At 47.5% G+C, this 15,920-nt stretch overlaps 1 protein-coding gene across 1 annotated transcript in view; it reads left to right on the forward strand.

Moving 5' to 3' along the window:
- The first annotated feature begins 238 nt into the window (after positions 1-238).
- Gch1 (GTP cyclohydrolase 1) overlaps positions 239-15,920 on the forward strand; it is a 32,844-nt gene continuing 17,162 nt past the window's right edge. Inside the window, exon 1 of the mRNA XM_075949716.1 lies at positions 239-751. Coding sequence (XP_075805831.1) covers positions 415-751 — 337 coding nt within the window. The 5' untranslated portion in view covers positions 239-414. The remainder of the gene's footprint in view (positions 752-15,920) is intronic.

Consider the following 15,920-nt stretch of genomic DNA (forward strand, 5'->3'; position numbering starts at 1 on the left):
AGATGTCCCTATTCCCCGGGTTCCGGCTCCCTTGACTCCCGTCGCTTTGCTGACTCAGATCTTCCCTTTCTAAACCAAGGGGGTCTAACCTGAAGCCAATCTTGTGCAATCGCGGGGTTTGGGGGGGGGGGGGGGGGGGGGGGAATAAGGAGGGCGGGGCTAAGGGGCGGGGTGAACACCGTGACGCAAGAGGCTCGGGCCAATGAGGGCACCTCGCGGCGCCGGCAGAGTCGCCCCGCCATAAAAAGAGAGGCGCGGCGGAGCTCCCCAGCTGGCCGCTGCCCTTCGCTCCAAGTGTCTCTCTCCAGGCTGACACCCTGTGCCGGTGACGGCCACAGGTCACGGCCGCCGGCGAAGCTGAGCCGCAGCGCTTGCAGCACCCCTGGGTGTCTCGGGAGCTTTCGCGCAGGGTCCATGGAGACGGGCCCGCTGCCGGCGGAGAAGCCGAGGGGACCCAGGTGCACCAATGGGTTCCCCGAGCGGGAGCTGTCGCGGTCCGGGGCCAGTCGGCCTGCCGAGAAGTCCCAGCCGCCCGAGGCCAAGGGCGCACAGCCCGCCGACGCCTGGAAGGCAGGGCGCCCCCGCAGCGAGGAGGATAACGAGCTGAACCTCCCCAACCTGGCGGCCGCCTACTCGTCCATCCTGCGCTCTCTGGGCGAGGACCCCCAGCGGCAGGGGCTGCTCAAGACGCCCTGGAGGGCGGCCACCGCCATGCAGTTCTTCACCAAGGGATACCAGGAGACCATCTCAGGTCCGTGCGGCCGCCGGGGAGTGTGGGGCGTGGGGAGGCGGCTTCAGGAAGTGGGGCAAGCTCCGGGAACTTTCCCGAGTTGGCTTACTTTTGGCGCAGCGAGCTAAACTGTCACCTCCCAGTCGCAGCCCAGGAGCCTCAGCCTAGCTGAGGCGGATTCTCCTCCTGGGTCGTGTGGCTGGCGCCCGGGGGCCTTGGGGAGAGGGGGCTCTCGTGGACACGGCCACAGACACTGAGCTCCGGGGCGGGAGAAAATGTGGGACCTTCTCACACGAGCGCCCAGAGCATGATGAGGCACAGGCAGCACCGCCTTCCCCTGGACTTAAGGATCCCCTGGACACCTGTGGAAGGGACGCAGTGCAGAGCGTTGGGGGTAAATCCAGGCTTCTTGTATGTCAGTGTGCAAAGTTAGGTACTTGCGTGTGTGTGTGTGTGGGGGGCGCTTCTTCACGGAGTTGTAATTTGCATCCTACCTCCTTATGTTTACTTCAGGTTTGGACTTTGCCAAAACCTGGTACAGTTCTGGGTTCAGGCTTCTGCAGTTTGAGGTGCGGGGTTTTCTTGAGCTAGTATTGTTGTTGGGAGCCTTTCACACTCGCTCTATCAAAAGAAATAAAGTAACCCCTGCCCCCCGCTACTGCTGAGAACTCGTGGGGAGGTTCAGTGGGCCTGGGACTCCGTGCTTGTGGGCTCCCCAGACTAAAATCAGCAGGCTAAGCTTTCAGGCAGCAAGCCCTTCCCACCCAGTGATGGGGAAGCAGTTGGTGAGGTAGGATGCCAAGGCAGGTGAAGGGGAAGTGGAGGATGACTAGGACCTCGCTGCCTGATTGGTGAGCAGTGTTGGTCTCCATTTTAAAACAAAAACCTGATTCTTTTGGCTGAGCTCAAAGGCCTCATGTTCAGTTCACATCTGTGCACCTCTGACTTTTTTTTTTTGCGTCCACCAATTTCTCCTGAAAAAAAAAAACAAAAACAACAACAAAAAACGGCACTGCTTTGAAAGGTAGTCCACCCTGTCCCCTGTCAGTCCCTGCCATTTCCCCGAAGATGTTGGGACACTGAGAACCTGCCCCAGAAAGAACAATTATTTCTACCAAACCTTCCCCACCTCAAAGGAAGGGTGGGAAATGAGAGCCTGAGAAGGGTGGGGCCCCAAAGGAAGCAAACCACTTCCTAGTGCTAGGAAGCCGGCCTAGACCTAGATCTGAGTCTGGGCTTCACTCTTTTGATTGTGGAGGTTTGGGTCTCAAAAGCAGAGCTTGAAAAATGGCAAAGACTAAAGGATTTCCTGTGAGTTCAGTATCTGGGAGTGTCGGTGTGTTTGGTAGTCCAGGATGTAACGAGGAGCATCCCGATGGAGCCTTGTTCATTCTGCCTCTAGTGGGTATACAAAGATGGTTGTCCCATCAGACAGCGGAGTCTCTCCCTTCTGTGGGGCTCATCACTCCAAAGGAGAGGAGTTTCTAGCCTTGATACAAGCCACATCGTTCTCTAGAGAGACTTGCCTGTTATTTGAGAACTATTGCCCCAGGCTTGCCTCATAAACTGAGCTTCAGCTACAGAAGTGTAAGGACTCCAAAGCACCCTGCGTTCCACTTTCTTAGTAGGAACTCCTTTGACATGGAGACAGAAGATTGGCCTCTGTCAGCTGAGGAAGATGGAGGGCAGGAGTGTGACAGCTTAATGTGTATGAAGTTTCCTTTTCTAGTGATAGAATGTTCTGGAACTACACAGATGTGGTGGCTGCACCCATTGTGGGTACTACCGAACAGCACACCACAGATGGTGAAAATTAAGAATTTTATAGATATTAGCCGGGCGGTGGTGGCGCACGCCTTTAATCCCAGCACTCGGGAGGCAGAGGGAGGTGGATCTCTGTGAGTTCGAGGCCAGCCTGGTCTACAAGAGCTAGTTCCAGGACAGGCTCCAAAGCTACAGAGAAACCCTGTCTCGAAAAACCAAAAAAAAAAAAAGAATTTTATAGATATTTACCACAATAATACACGGACTGTTTAAGATTATTGATAGCTATCAACTGAATTCATAAAAGTTATTATGTAGCCTTGGCTGACCTGGTGCTGGATATGTAGGCCAGGCTGATCTAGACCTCACAGGGATCCCCCTGCTTCTGTCTACAGCCTGAAGGGATTTAGATCTTTTGTATGTTTGGTGCCCTATCTATTAATTTCTTGTCAGAAACCGTGTGGTATTTCATATTACCCCTTTATCCATTCTCTTACAGTTTCTTTTCTGTTTGTTTCTTGGCTCTGGGGAGTTGGTCATTTTCCCATCACCCTTCCTTGTCAGGCCTTTCTCCTCTTTCCAGTACTGCCTTTCCATGGGAGAGACTGTGGTCATCCATGACAGGACTGCATGTGTCAGGGTTACCAAGTCTCCCTTGGCTGTCTCCCTGGGATACAGCTTATGGGCCAGGAGGTGGGGTGGAGGAGAAGCCAGCACCCCTGCCAGGGCTGACTTCCCTTTGAATCTAGCATCACAGGCTGATCCCTGGTCTAACTCAGACCAAGTCCTCTTTCTCCATTTCTGTCTCCTTTCAGTTTAACCAAACCCTCGTCTCTTTCAGAGGTGAGGTTTTAACCTTGGAGGGTTGCTCTGTGCAGGGCACCTTTCTCCCACTGCCTCCTGAGTGCTGGGGTTACAGGTATACAGCATAAAGACATAGTCTACGTTGTTTTTATTCAGAACCTTCACTAATTGAGTTGGCAGCTCTGCTACTCCACTCCCCGAGGCCCTTTGGAGTGGCCCTTGCTCTCCGCTGTCTTCTCCAGGTATGAATCTTGACAGCCATCTTGCCGGCAGCATTAACCACCGAAGGTTAAATGCTCTGCCCGGCCCCATCCTCAGTTGTTCCTCTTCTGAGTTTGTGAAAATGCACAAGACTTCACCCTTCTGTTGCGTTTCTTCACGGCTGTGTTTTTGCTTGTCTCTCCTGGACTGCCAAGAGTCCTCATGACCATGGCGACAGTGTCCCGGATTTCAGGAAGCATGTGTAAAGTCAAGCATGAGGCCATGGCACTGGCAAGGACAGTAAACCACGGTCCCTCTGAGTCGTTTGTGTTGCAGATTGTCCCTGCTCCCTGAAGAGTTTATCCTGACAATGGGGCAGTTTGTTTTTATAAAAACAGTCTTCACTACTTCATGAGAAAAGTCAGTAATTATGGAAGGTTTTCCTTGGGAAATCACAAATGTGTCTGATTTATTAGATCAGGTTGCATCAGTGAACAAAAAAGTGATAGCTCTGAAGCATCAAGAGAGACAAAAATACAATTCTTGAGATTTATTTTACATTTTAATTATATATGTGGGTTACAGAGGGAGAGAGAGAGAGAGAGAGAGAGAGAGAGAGAGAGAGAGAGAGAGAGAATATGCCCACATGAGGACATCACATTCCTGAAGCTGTAGTTACAGGCAGTAGTGAGCTATGCAGAATGGGTGCTGGGAATTGAACCTGGGTCCTCCAGTACATGTTCTTTATATATATATATATATATATATATATATATATATATATATATATATATATATATATATTTTGGTTTTTTCGAGACAGGGTTTCTCTATGGCTTTGGAGCCTGTCCTGGAACTAGCTCTGTAGACCAGGCTGGTCTCGAACTCACAGAGATCTGCCTGCCTCTGCCTCCCAAGTGCTGGGATTAAAGGCGTGCGCCACCACCGCCCGGCCAGTACATGTTCTTAACCTCTGAGCCATCCATCTAGTCTCAAAATAAAATTCTTTCCTATTCCCTCCTATATCACAGATGAAAGACAAACTCATGCCCTCTGTTTTAAAATACATGTCCTATGAGCTTGGGCAATGACCCAGTTGATATAATGCTTACTGAATAACCATTAAAACTTACCTCTGGTTCCCAGCACCCACACGAGACAGCAACACATGGTGACACACTTATATTATCTTAGCATTGAGGATCCCCGGGACTTGCTGGCTAACCAGTCTAGACAAACTGGCAAGCTCCAGGTTCATGGAGAGTGTCATAAAAGATGAGAAGTTGAGGAAGACAACTGACATCGATCTCTGGCCGTGTGCACATGCGCACACAGAACAGTTCATCTTAAGAGAGGAACTGTCACAATGGACAGATGACATGTGGCTCATTTAAATCTTGACTCATGAATACTTCCGGTTGTTAATTTTGTTAGTGGATTGTTAAATAGAGCATATTCGTTGCCAGAAAGAGACCTGTGAGTAAAGGGGAAATCAGGAAGCCGTTGACACAGCAGTTTATGTGGATCAGAGTTATGAGAACGGGGAGAAAAGCGTGAGTAGGTGGGTAGAGGCACCACGCATAGTTCTAAAATGACGGACAAGCATGTCACGTGCCTTAATTTTCTATTGCTGTAAGAGACAGCGTGAACAAAGCAATTTATAAAAGAAATCATTTAAGTGGGGGCTTTCTTGTAGTTTCAGAGAGCGAGCCCATGACCATCATGTTGGCAAGTGTAGCAGCCGGTAGGCTGGCTGGCAAGGTGCTGGGGCAGTAGCTGGAATCTTTTTTTTTTTTTTTTTGGTTTTTCGAGACAGGGTTTCTCTGCGGCTTTGGAGCCTGTCCTGGAACTAGCTCTGTAGACCAGGCTGGTCTCGAACTCACAGAGATCCGCCTGCCTCTGCCTCCCGAGTGCTGGGATTAAAGGCGTGCGCCACCACCGCCCGGCAGTAGCTGGAATCTTACATCTTATCCGCAGGTTGGAGGCAGGGTGGTGGGGTCTGGGCTTGGCATGGGCTCCTGAAACCTCAGAGTTTATTCTCAGTATCACACCTCCACCAAGGCCACACCTCCTAATCCTTTCCAAATGGTTCTACCAACTGGGGAGCAGGCATTTAAACATGAGCCTCTGAGGGCCATTCTCCCTGCCACCACAACAGCATTGGTACTTGCCTTAGTGTCTTAGGACTGCCATGCGGAAATACCACTGGGGGTTTAAGCAGCTCACATCAGTGATTTTACAGTCCTGGAGGCTAAGTTTGAGAATGCGGAACCAGCAAACCCTCTGCAACTGTACTGGAGACCTCCCATGCCTTATCCTCGTTTCTGGTTGTGAAATCCAATCCCTGATCCTTGGTTTGCAGCCCACACTCCAATCTCTGTCTCTGTCAATGCCCACATTTTTGTCTTCTGAGGACACTGGTGATTGTAGACTCATGTTGTCGTGTATCTCCTCTGAGTTACACCTGCAGCAACACTGTAGCCAACAGAGTCACATGCAGAGGCACCCAGGGCTTCAGCATGATTTTCTTGGGAGGGTTCAATCCAAAGCAGTACTGAATATATTATTCATAATATTCCCTGGGAATTTTTATTTATTTATTTAGAGACAGGATCCCTCTAGGTAGCCCTGGCTCTCCTGGAACTCACAGAAACCCACCAGCCTCTGCCCCTCGGATGCTGAGACTAAGGATGTGTACCACCAGGCCTAATGTCATTTAATTTCTCCGCAGTGTTCTGGGAATTGTGCTGGGCACAGAATGAGTGAAGCCGAATCTGCTTCTTACCCTGACAGGAGCTCACAGCTGCCAAAGGAGAGAAACATTAAGTAGTCACAGGCAGGAGAAATATGACAATAACCACATGGCTCTGTGAGCGTTTAGCAAAAGCCCTTGACTAGCGCGGGGAGATGGCAGCGTGGAAGGTACAGTGGGCCGGGGCTGCTAGCTGCCCGCCCTGAGTGCCTGGCAGGTGTCACCTCTCTCTGTCCCCATTATTGCCCTGTAGAGCATGCCATATTCCTGTGCCATGGAGAGAACACCGAGGCACGCGCAGGGAGCACAGCCTCCAGGGGGTGGATGGAGAGATGCTGAGCTGAGAGGGTCATGGGCATCATGTGACATGGCTTCCAGGCAATGACAATATTTACTAGTTTACTTGGCTCTTTCCTTCTTTGCATTTTTCCCGCCGTTGCTTTGTCTGGCTCTAGAAACTCCTCCACATCCTGGAATCTCCCAGGTTTGCATTTGCAGCATCCTATTTGAGTTCAGTGTTTGGGTGAATGAGACTGCAGTACCAAAACTGACCAGGAGAGGACCGATGCCTGATAACTGGTTTCTAGATTAGGAGTCTTGGATGGCAGGGATCCTAATTCCAGCCTGTGTGAGGGGAGATGTTTCTGACAGCTATAGATTCTTGGTTGAGTCTGTGGCAGTTATACTTGGGGACAAACTTCAAGTGAGTTAGCTGAGATGATCTGAACTATCTGGGAAATCTGTTATGCTCAAGGCTGAAGATACTGATTTACTAGAATTTTGTTTTTACAGTAGAACATCTTCAGAAAAGAAGGGACTGTGGATGCTCCTGTTTGAATTCTCAGCAGTTTGGCAGACACAGTGATGGACTTAATGGATATTTGTATTTGTTTTTGAAGGAGAGAGATCATTTGGTGCTTTGTTAGGACTATGGCTTTAAAAATTATTTGTAAAAGACTCTTATTTTTATTTTGTGTGGGGGTTTGTCTGCTTGTTTGTCTGTGCACTGTTTATGTGTAGTGCTCATGGAGGCCAGAAGAGGGCAGTGGATCCTCTGGAACTGGTGTTACAGATGGCTGCCATATGGGTGCTGGGAACCTTACCCTGGTCCTCTGCTGAGTCATCTCTCTGCCCAAGAATTAGAAATTTTAAATCCTTTCTTGCGGAAGGGTTTCGGTGTGCAGAAGAAGAGGCTGCGCCCCACCATGGAGCCTCTGCAACTGTTGACATAAATACAGATCTATCTTGCTTTGTCCCCCCCTGCCTCATAATCCTTCTTCACTGAATCATCTTAAAGCAAGTCCCTGATGTGATGATCTCATTGGTAAGCACTCTGCTGATCTCTAAAATAATAGGCTTTGAAACACAATAACATATGCGCCCACGTCCAGTTGACCATGGCCCCTTAATGCCAAGTGTCTTAGCAAATGTTTGCAGTTGTGGTTCTCACAGGTTTCTTTGTATAACCTGGCCCCTTGGCTTTGTCTGCCTCAGACCCTTTGCCTGCTGGAGTGAAACAACTTGTTTTCCTGTGCCTGCAGCTGCTCTGAGCATGAGACCTTCATGAGTTCCTGATGTCAGGGGAGTGAATTCTGGTGGGTTTTGCAGCTGGAAATCCTACGAGTTAGGGCGTGACTATCAGTTAAGGGTCCCTATATAAGTTTCCCTGGAGCACAATAAAGTTGGCATTCTTGTATCAAGGATGACCAGTGTCCAGGTGTCTCTGTCTGTATGCATTTTTCAAACCCAGTCATTTTATTTATTTATTTATTTATTTATTGTTTTTTCTAATAATTTTTTCATTACTTTATAAATAATACCATTCAAAATTTCCACTTCCCTCCTCCCACTTCCCTTCCACTCCCCCGCTCAACCCTTCCCCCTCCCCCTCCAGTCCTAAAAGAGGGCAGGGTTCCCTGCCCTGTGGGAAGTCCAAGGCCCTCCCCCCTCCATCCAGGCTTAGGAAGGTGTGCATCCAAATAGACTAGGGTCCCAAAAAGCCAGTACATGCAGTAGAGACAAATCCCAGTGCCATTATCATTGGCTTCTCAGTCTGCCTCAATTGTCAGCCACATTAAGAGGGTCTGTATGCATGTTTTTAAGTCTCCAGCCTAGTTCCCGGCTAGCAAACCGTCCTGTAGTAGTGCAGGCGTTACATAAACTGATCTTGATTAAGACAAATTCCCCACATTATACTGGGATACTCTTCTTGTGGTCTACTTATTGCTGTTTTTGAGATAGGGATATGGGCAAGGATAAAAATGCTCGGCGGTGCTCCACAGTTGTCTGGAGCAATGCTAGTGTCAGGTACCAACCCCTGTAGAATTCTACGTTCTTGTCGAGCTTCCAAGTCTTCTAAGAGTTGGTAATCTGCTATTGACAGGAACTCTTACTAATAACAAACAGACTAATACAGAGGTGATAATGTTATATGTATTATACATAGTAAAAACATTTACAAACTATGAGAGATCATTTTTACTGGGTTATACAACTTACTAGAGAGAGGAACTGCTCAAGATTGGCAGAGAAAGTCAACACAAACTCATGACAAAGGGGGAAGCTATGAAATCATAATGGTTCGACAGTTAATAGTTTTGTGGGTCAGGCGTTGAACCTGGGGTCTTGAGCATCCTAGGCAAGGGTGAGTTGTTCCACCAGCCCAGTTAGTGCTTTTCCAGTTATGATTTAATGCTGAAGTGTTTGTTAGTGTTTGACTACAAATGGCACAGCGTGGGCCCCACTAGCACACACCTGGAGACGTTTCACTCTGTGTGCGTGGATGCGCATGTGTGTGGGACACCAAGGTTAACTGATTTCTGGGACAGTGTGGATCCCTGAACTTGCAGCTCTCTGATTGGCTAGATGGTCCATGCAAGACCCTGGGGATCCTCCTCCTGCCTCTGCCTTCCCAGTGCTGAGATTGTGGCCACCGTTATGGCTACCAAGCCTAGTTTTTTATTAATTAATTACTTTTGTATTGGTTCTGAGGGACCTAAGCCCAGGTCCTCAAGCTTGTACATCTAGCACTTTTCCAACTAAGCTATTTCCCCATCCCAAATATTTACTTTAAAAATGGATTTGTGTGTATTTCCACAGTAGTAAATGATTAAAGCAGACTGCTGACGGTATCTATTTTATACAAGCCTTCATCTTATAAATGTTGGTAAGCTACTTGATTCTGATACTCGCCCCCTACCAAGCTGTCAGAAATATCCTCAGCAACCTATATATAAGTAAATTAACACAGTCAACTTCATGGGTCTACTGTATTTAGTATATTTAATTTTCTAAGTACATGTTCGGATTTTCAAATAAATTAAAAATATTATGACAGCCACGGTATGTAGCTTCAGCTCAGTGAGCTAAGAGCACCATGCTCACTCCTACCCAGTATAGGTAGAAAATGGCCCCGCCCTGTAACCGACCTCTGCCAGCCAGCACCTCCTCATGTCACTCATAATGGCTGTTCCATCAAGACCAGGTCCTCCTGGACTGCTCAGGGTTTGTCCATTCCAGTTCCTCACCAGTGCTATCTACCCAGTTGCTCTGACGTCATCATTTAGTACCGTGAACCCAGTTTCCTTACAGGTTGTACAAGCAATGTCAACACATGTAGCTAAAACAACACATGTAGCTAACACAACAGTTGTAGACGGTGGGTCTGGTCCTGCAGCAGCTGCTGCTGTAGCTGTTCTTGCTTTTCACATTGTTTCCCAGTGAAAATATGCTGCAGGAGTCCCTGTTCCACGGTGGACTTAATGTTCATTCACCGTGCGACAGCCTGCTGTCCACGTACAAGGCCAAGAACCGTGGACCGCTTCCACGTTGGCATCGGTCCCCCACCAAAAGCAAAAGTTGGGTGGACAGTTGTTTCTCTAGTTAATGTCACTCACCCAGCTCCTGCTTGTAAGGTCACTAGCGTGTTGCTGGAAGTTGATGACTCAGAGCTACTTCACACGCTCCAGTCTCCAGAGTCCCTCCAATCCCTGGCTGACGGGTATCCTGCAAACCCTTCAAGCTGAAGAGTCTGCCCAGAAAGCAGTCAGCCTAGCCGTGCTGCTCAGCTGTTAAAATTGATCAGGGACCATGAATAGAAAGCTGTGCTTCACCAAAGAAAAATAGCTAAATATGGACATTTAAATATTAGGGAACTGCAAAATATAAAATAAAAAGGAAAAGAAAAAAAATCCCAGATAAATGCTAGGTCTGACAAACAGTGCTACTCCTAGATTACCTAGATTACTTAAAAACAATAAACCCCCACAAAAATAAATATAAAAACCCAAATATTTTATATACTCTGAGAAAAAGCATTTTCAGTAAAATACATTCTTTTATTCAATTGCATATATATTATAGAATAGTTCAGCATGGCATTTCTTTTCTTTCCTTTTTCCTTTCTCTCTCTCTTTTTTTTTTTGAGACTAAGTCTCATTGTGTAGACCAGGCTGGATTTGAACTCACAGAGACCCCACTTGTCTCCACCTCCTAAGTGCTGGGACTAAGGGTGTGCACCTCCATTCCTGGCAGCAGCTCTCTTTCAAGTGACAGAAGTGATAATGAGAGAGGAAATGTAATTTGAATTATAGAATTCTTGCTTTCATAGAAATTCCTCAGTGTTATAGGAACCTGAGCGGGGACAGCTTCCCCGCAGGGTTCCTGGTGCCCTTTGTGGGAGGTGTAGAGGTGGGAAATGATCGCAGGGGACTGTGGGGGGCTGCCCAGACTCAGGCATCGGGCGCTGGGAGCCAGGTGGACGCCTGGAAGGGGTTTCCCCTAGTGTCCAGCTAGCTGTTGTGAGGACGCTGACTGAGCCAGCTCAAACCCAAGACTAAGCGACCGGCAAGAGCAGGTGTAGCGCTGGAAACTTGGTCCTGCAGTTCAAGAGAAGAGGATGCACATGCAGTTCCGGGTCTCCTCAGGCTTCCATCAGCACCACTCATGTATGCTATCGTGACCCCATAAGATCGTAATGGAGCAAAAGCCCTGGTGGTCAGGACACCCCATTACTGATGCGTGTCAAGCTCCTCTGTTGCCAGTAGGTTAGGATCATAGCACACACAACTGTGTATAACACCAATGCTAGACAACAATAAACCACCATGATCCCGGGTGGTGATTGTTATGTTAAACTCCTTTTGTTTTGAGACAGGGTTCCTCTGCAGACCAGGCTGGCTTTGAACTCACTGAGATCCGCTTGCCTCTGCCTCCCAAATGCTGAGATTAAAGGCGTGCACCACCATCGCCTGACTATGTTAAACCCTGTCTCATTTCTGGTCCATAGAATCTATATATCTAAGAAGTTAGCTGTAGGACACTTCTGATTATGCAGCAGAAGCATCTAGAATGGATTCTGACATGAGGAAACATAGAATTTTCACAAAACTCAAGTCCAAATGGATTAAAGACCTCAATATAAATCCGAGCACACTGAACCTGATAGAAGAGAAAGTGGGAAGTAGTCTGCAATACATGGGCACAGGAGACCACTTCCTACGTATAACCCCAGCAGCACAGACAACAAGAGCAACAGAGAATAAATGGGACCTCCTGAAACTGAGAAGTTTCCGTAAAGCAAAGGACATTGTCATTAAGACAAAAAGGCGTCCTATTGAATGGGAGATCTTCACCAACCCTGCATTTGCACAGAGTAAAGGGAGAGCCCTAAACAGTTTTAGGCTAGAGATGTAAATGTGTGATTTACCAGTGGAAATTGGTAATTTCCAAGTTCCCAGAGAGTGCCTGAGTGCGTTAAGGCAGAAGGCAGAGGCTTTTGGATGTCTGAATTGTTAGTGGGAGGTGTGAGAGAGCCCTCAAGCTAACCCTGCAGGGGTCTGGTGTATGGTGTCCCAAGGGCACTGTGGAAACTCCATCCAAAGCCAAGGATGGAGTGTTTACTCTGGCAGCCTGGAACCCACTCCCTGTGGAGTCAGGCAGCCAATGACACAAGTGCTGTGGTCCTTGGAAGTTCCTCTGATGTAGTGACACAGGGGAGGTGGGTCTGTGGTGCAGGTCTGTTTCTCTCAAACACGATAGCCTTATCTTTGATGGTACCTTAAAGGATTTAATCCTGGGCAAGAGCAAAGAGTTCTAACGCCCTGGGCTGTGTTGCCCCCTTTCAATCCTTGGGCACCACTGTTCCTCTCCCTTATCTTTCCTAAAAACTGTAGGCAGACCCTGTTATATCTTTTTCCTTAGGATGGATGAACACTGAAGGTACCAAAGCCATCTTTCATCAGGTTCGAATGCTGGAAGAAGCATCAAGTGTTACAGCCTGGCCTTCTCGTGCCCAAAACACTGAAAACAGTAAAACAGTAAAACAGACTCCACTGATGGGAGTGTCCTGTTGCTCAGAGTCCTTCCCTTCTGCCTTTCTTCCTGGCGGAAAAAGTCTGTGCTTGTCCTAAATATGCACGTGCATGTTTGAGCAGCATCTAGGAGATGAGCGTTCTTGTAGCCTTGAGACTTCAGAACAGGGGTTCTCAGAACATGGGTCAGACTGAATCACAGGTCTGGGGTCTTTTCAGAAATCAGATCCTCAAGCCCATCCCGACATACAGAGGACTGTGTGGATGGGACCCAGCAGTTTGTGTTTTAGCACAACCACTGGAAGGGTCTGACAATCCCCGCTTCAAAGGGTGCGCAGAGAGCCTCACCCTGCGGCCTCACTGTGTTTCCAGGACGGGTCCTAGCAGGCTAAAAGCTGCAGGGATGGGTGCTGGGCCGTGTTACTTCATTGTTTAGAGCTGACAAGTGCAGGGGTGGTGCGGACAAACCTTGACTTCAGGAGGCTGCTCTGGCTTCCTTTGTGGCTGTGACTAGCGGACAGTCGGAGGGAGAGTGGTGTGGACCCCGTTTCCAGGGTTACCTTCTTGCTACTGATAACAGGCAGGAAATTAAAACAATCTGTGATAAAGCTTTGTTCTTATTATCCACAGACGGCAGCTTTCAGATACGGGAGAGCAAACATAAGTAAATATAGCTGGGAAGCTTCATTATTGAAGAAAAATGACTTGGTGCGGTCAAATTTGTAGTCTGAGCTCGTTTTAATGAAATGGGATATAGGCAAGGCAACACACTGGTGTCTCAGTTCTACACAAAACCTTAAGCCGTATGAGGACACTTAAGGTTTCTTTTTGGTTTGATCTTAAGTATATAAACATTTATATGAACTCAAAGTCAAAACTACATGACTTGGGCTGGAGAGATGGCTCAGTGGTTAAGAGCATTTGCTGCTCTTCAGAGGACCCAAGTTCAGTTCCCAGCATTTCCAGGGATCCAATACCCTCTTGCGGACTCCACAGGCACCTGCGTTCACATGTGCACATACTCTGTGCATAATTAATACATAATTAATTTTTAAGAATTCTTTTAAAAATATGACATTATATTTTAAAGCAGCTATTTCCCTTTTTGCTTTTTTGTAGCCCTTTATAAGTAATTGTTTTACTAGTTTTGTGATTTAGACATCTACTGTTCCTTTTGGGGAACAAGCATATTTATATGTTACACATGAAAAAAATGAAGTGAACTTTATTAAGGAACAACAAAGATCTCCCAACTCTGCAAGGTGTGGGTTGAGATGAACACACACACTCGCATACTCATGCACGCACGCACGCACACACCTGCATACACACGCGCACACACACGCACATGCTGCCGCTAGGGCAATGACTGTATGGGCCTTTTCAACCACTCTGAAAGTTTCTTCCTGTCATTTTGCAGTCAAATCCTTTCCCACTTCTGTGCCCCCGCAAGCTACCTATCTTTTCTCTACGACTATTCTTTCGCCTTCCCAGAATTTCATCGCTAGGACCATCAAGTGTCGCTATGCAGTTTCGAGGCTGCACAGAACGGAACTGGCCGGTTCATGGCGAAGAGGCACTGTCTTCTCGGGCCACCACTGCCTGTGGCCTGTCCTCAGCTGAGCATTGCTGTGCAGCGCACAGGAGCAGCCTTTCATGTTTCCAGTGACTTTATGCCACTCAGACTCGGGAGATTGTTGTCATCAGGTCACTGTGTTTTCACTGAATCATATGCCACTGTTTTTGTATTGCAGTTGTCGGATATTATTTTAAATTTTGAAGTAATTTTTAAGACTTCAGACAAAATGATAAGAACGGTACAGACAGTTTCATATACAATTTCACCAGCTTCTCCTAAAAAAAACTTTACATGTTCACGGTATGGTTACTAAGACTGAAGAAGTCAATATTGGCATAGCTACATACTTTAGGTTCTGACTTTGGTTTTAATTGCACTTAGCTACTATATTTCACTAATCTCCTCAACTCCGAAATTTCACTGCTTTTTTTATTTTTTTATGGCCTTAATGATTTATTCAAAAGAATATCCATTGAGCTATGCCTGGTGGTCTACTCTTATCATCCCAGCTACTTGGGAAGCTGAGCTGGGAGGACTAGGAGTTCAAGACTAGCCTAGATAACTTAGTGAGACTTGGCTCTAGAAGAAAAAGAAAAGAAGATGAAAACGTGACATAAAGTGATCTTAAAGTAGCATGTGCCTCAGTGCTAAGGCTACCCAGGTGGCCTCCAGTGTCATAGTATGGTCATAGTGTAGCGTGTGCCTTATTGTTAACACTACCCAGGTGGCAGCCAATGTCAGAGTAAGGCCACAGTGTAGAGTGTGTCTCCGTGCTAATGCTACCCAGGTGGCTGCCAATGTCAGAGTATGGCCGAGTTGCCCCATCCACCAGGTTTCCCCCATTGTGTGCCTTGCCTGAGGCCCAACAGCCAGCTGATGACAGAACCAGATTCCGGCTTAGCCTCACTTGAGGCTGACTCTTAAGTGTGCTGTGTGGCTGTGAGAACTTTGACAATTTCCTTTGCCAGAGAGAATGGATGCCTGACATCCCATGATCCTCTTTTGTTCATTTAGAAACAATGTTTTGTGTTCACATTCAATCATATTTCACACGTGACTAAAGATCTTAGTGAACTGTACATGGCCTTATCATGATATTAAACTCTTGGAGAGAGTCAGAGTACTTCCGGGAATACCAAGGAGCTATATTTAAACTGTTTTCAGAAATACAGCCAAAGGTTAGGGCAGGGTATTCTGCATAGGAGATGGCTGCTGGAGAAGGAATATTGATTTAGACAATGACAGAGAGTTTGTCCCTGCCCTGCTCTTGCCCTTATTGTTCTGTGTGTTTAAAGCCCTACACATGTCCATTCTTGGTGGCCACAGTAGTGACTCTTTGACCACCCAATTCTAGGTGACTCCACGTAACCTGACTTGTACGGGGACAGAGGCTCAAGTGTGACTCAGTACAGAGCCATGAAGGTCAGGCAGTGGGGGTGGGCATTTGCACATCTCTGACTCAGAGCCTGCCTTCCCAAGGGGGAATAGGTGTGGGCGGCTGCAAAGCCATGCTCCTCTCCCCAGACTCTGTGGACTGGGCACTCCCCGAATCCTTTCAGTTAACACTGGCTGTCTGTGTTATGTGGTCTGCCAAGCTGAGGTCGGGGTTTTCCTATCCATGGATATGTTTTGTAAAAGTGAGAAAGCACCCGCTGTGTAACGTCTCATCTTATTTGACAAGGACACATGACATTCAATATTAGGGCATCCACCAGTTTGTCAGTTTCATGGCTATATTGTGGTGGTGGCTGTGGCTTCTGTTCCTCTATTTTTCCGGAG

Source organism: Microtus pennsylvanicus, chromosome 15 (genome assembly GCF_037038515.1).
Source record: "Microtus pennsylvanicus isolate mMicPen1 chromosome 15, mMicPen1.hap1, whole genome shotgun sequence".
Classification (NCBI taxonomy): domain Eukaryota; kingdom Metazoa; phylum Chordata; class Mammalia; order Rodentia; family Cricetidae; genus Microtus; species Microtus pennsylvanicus.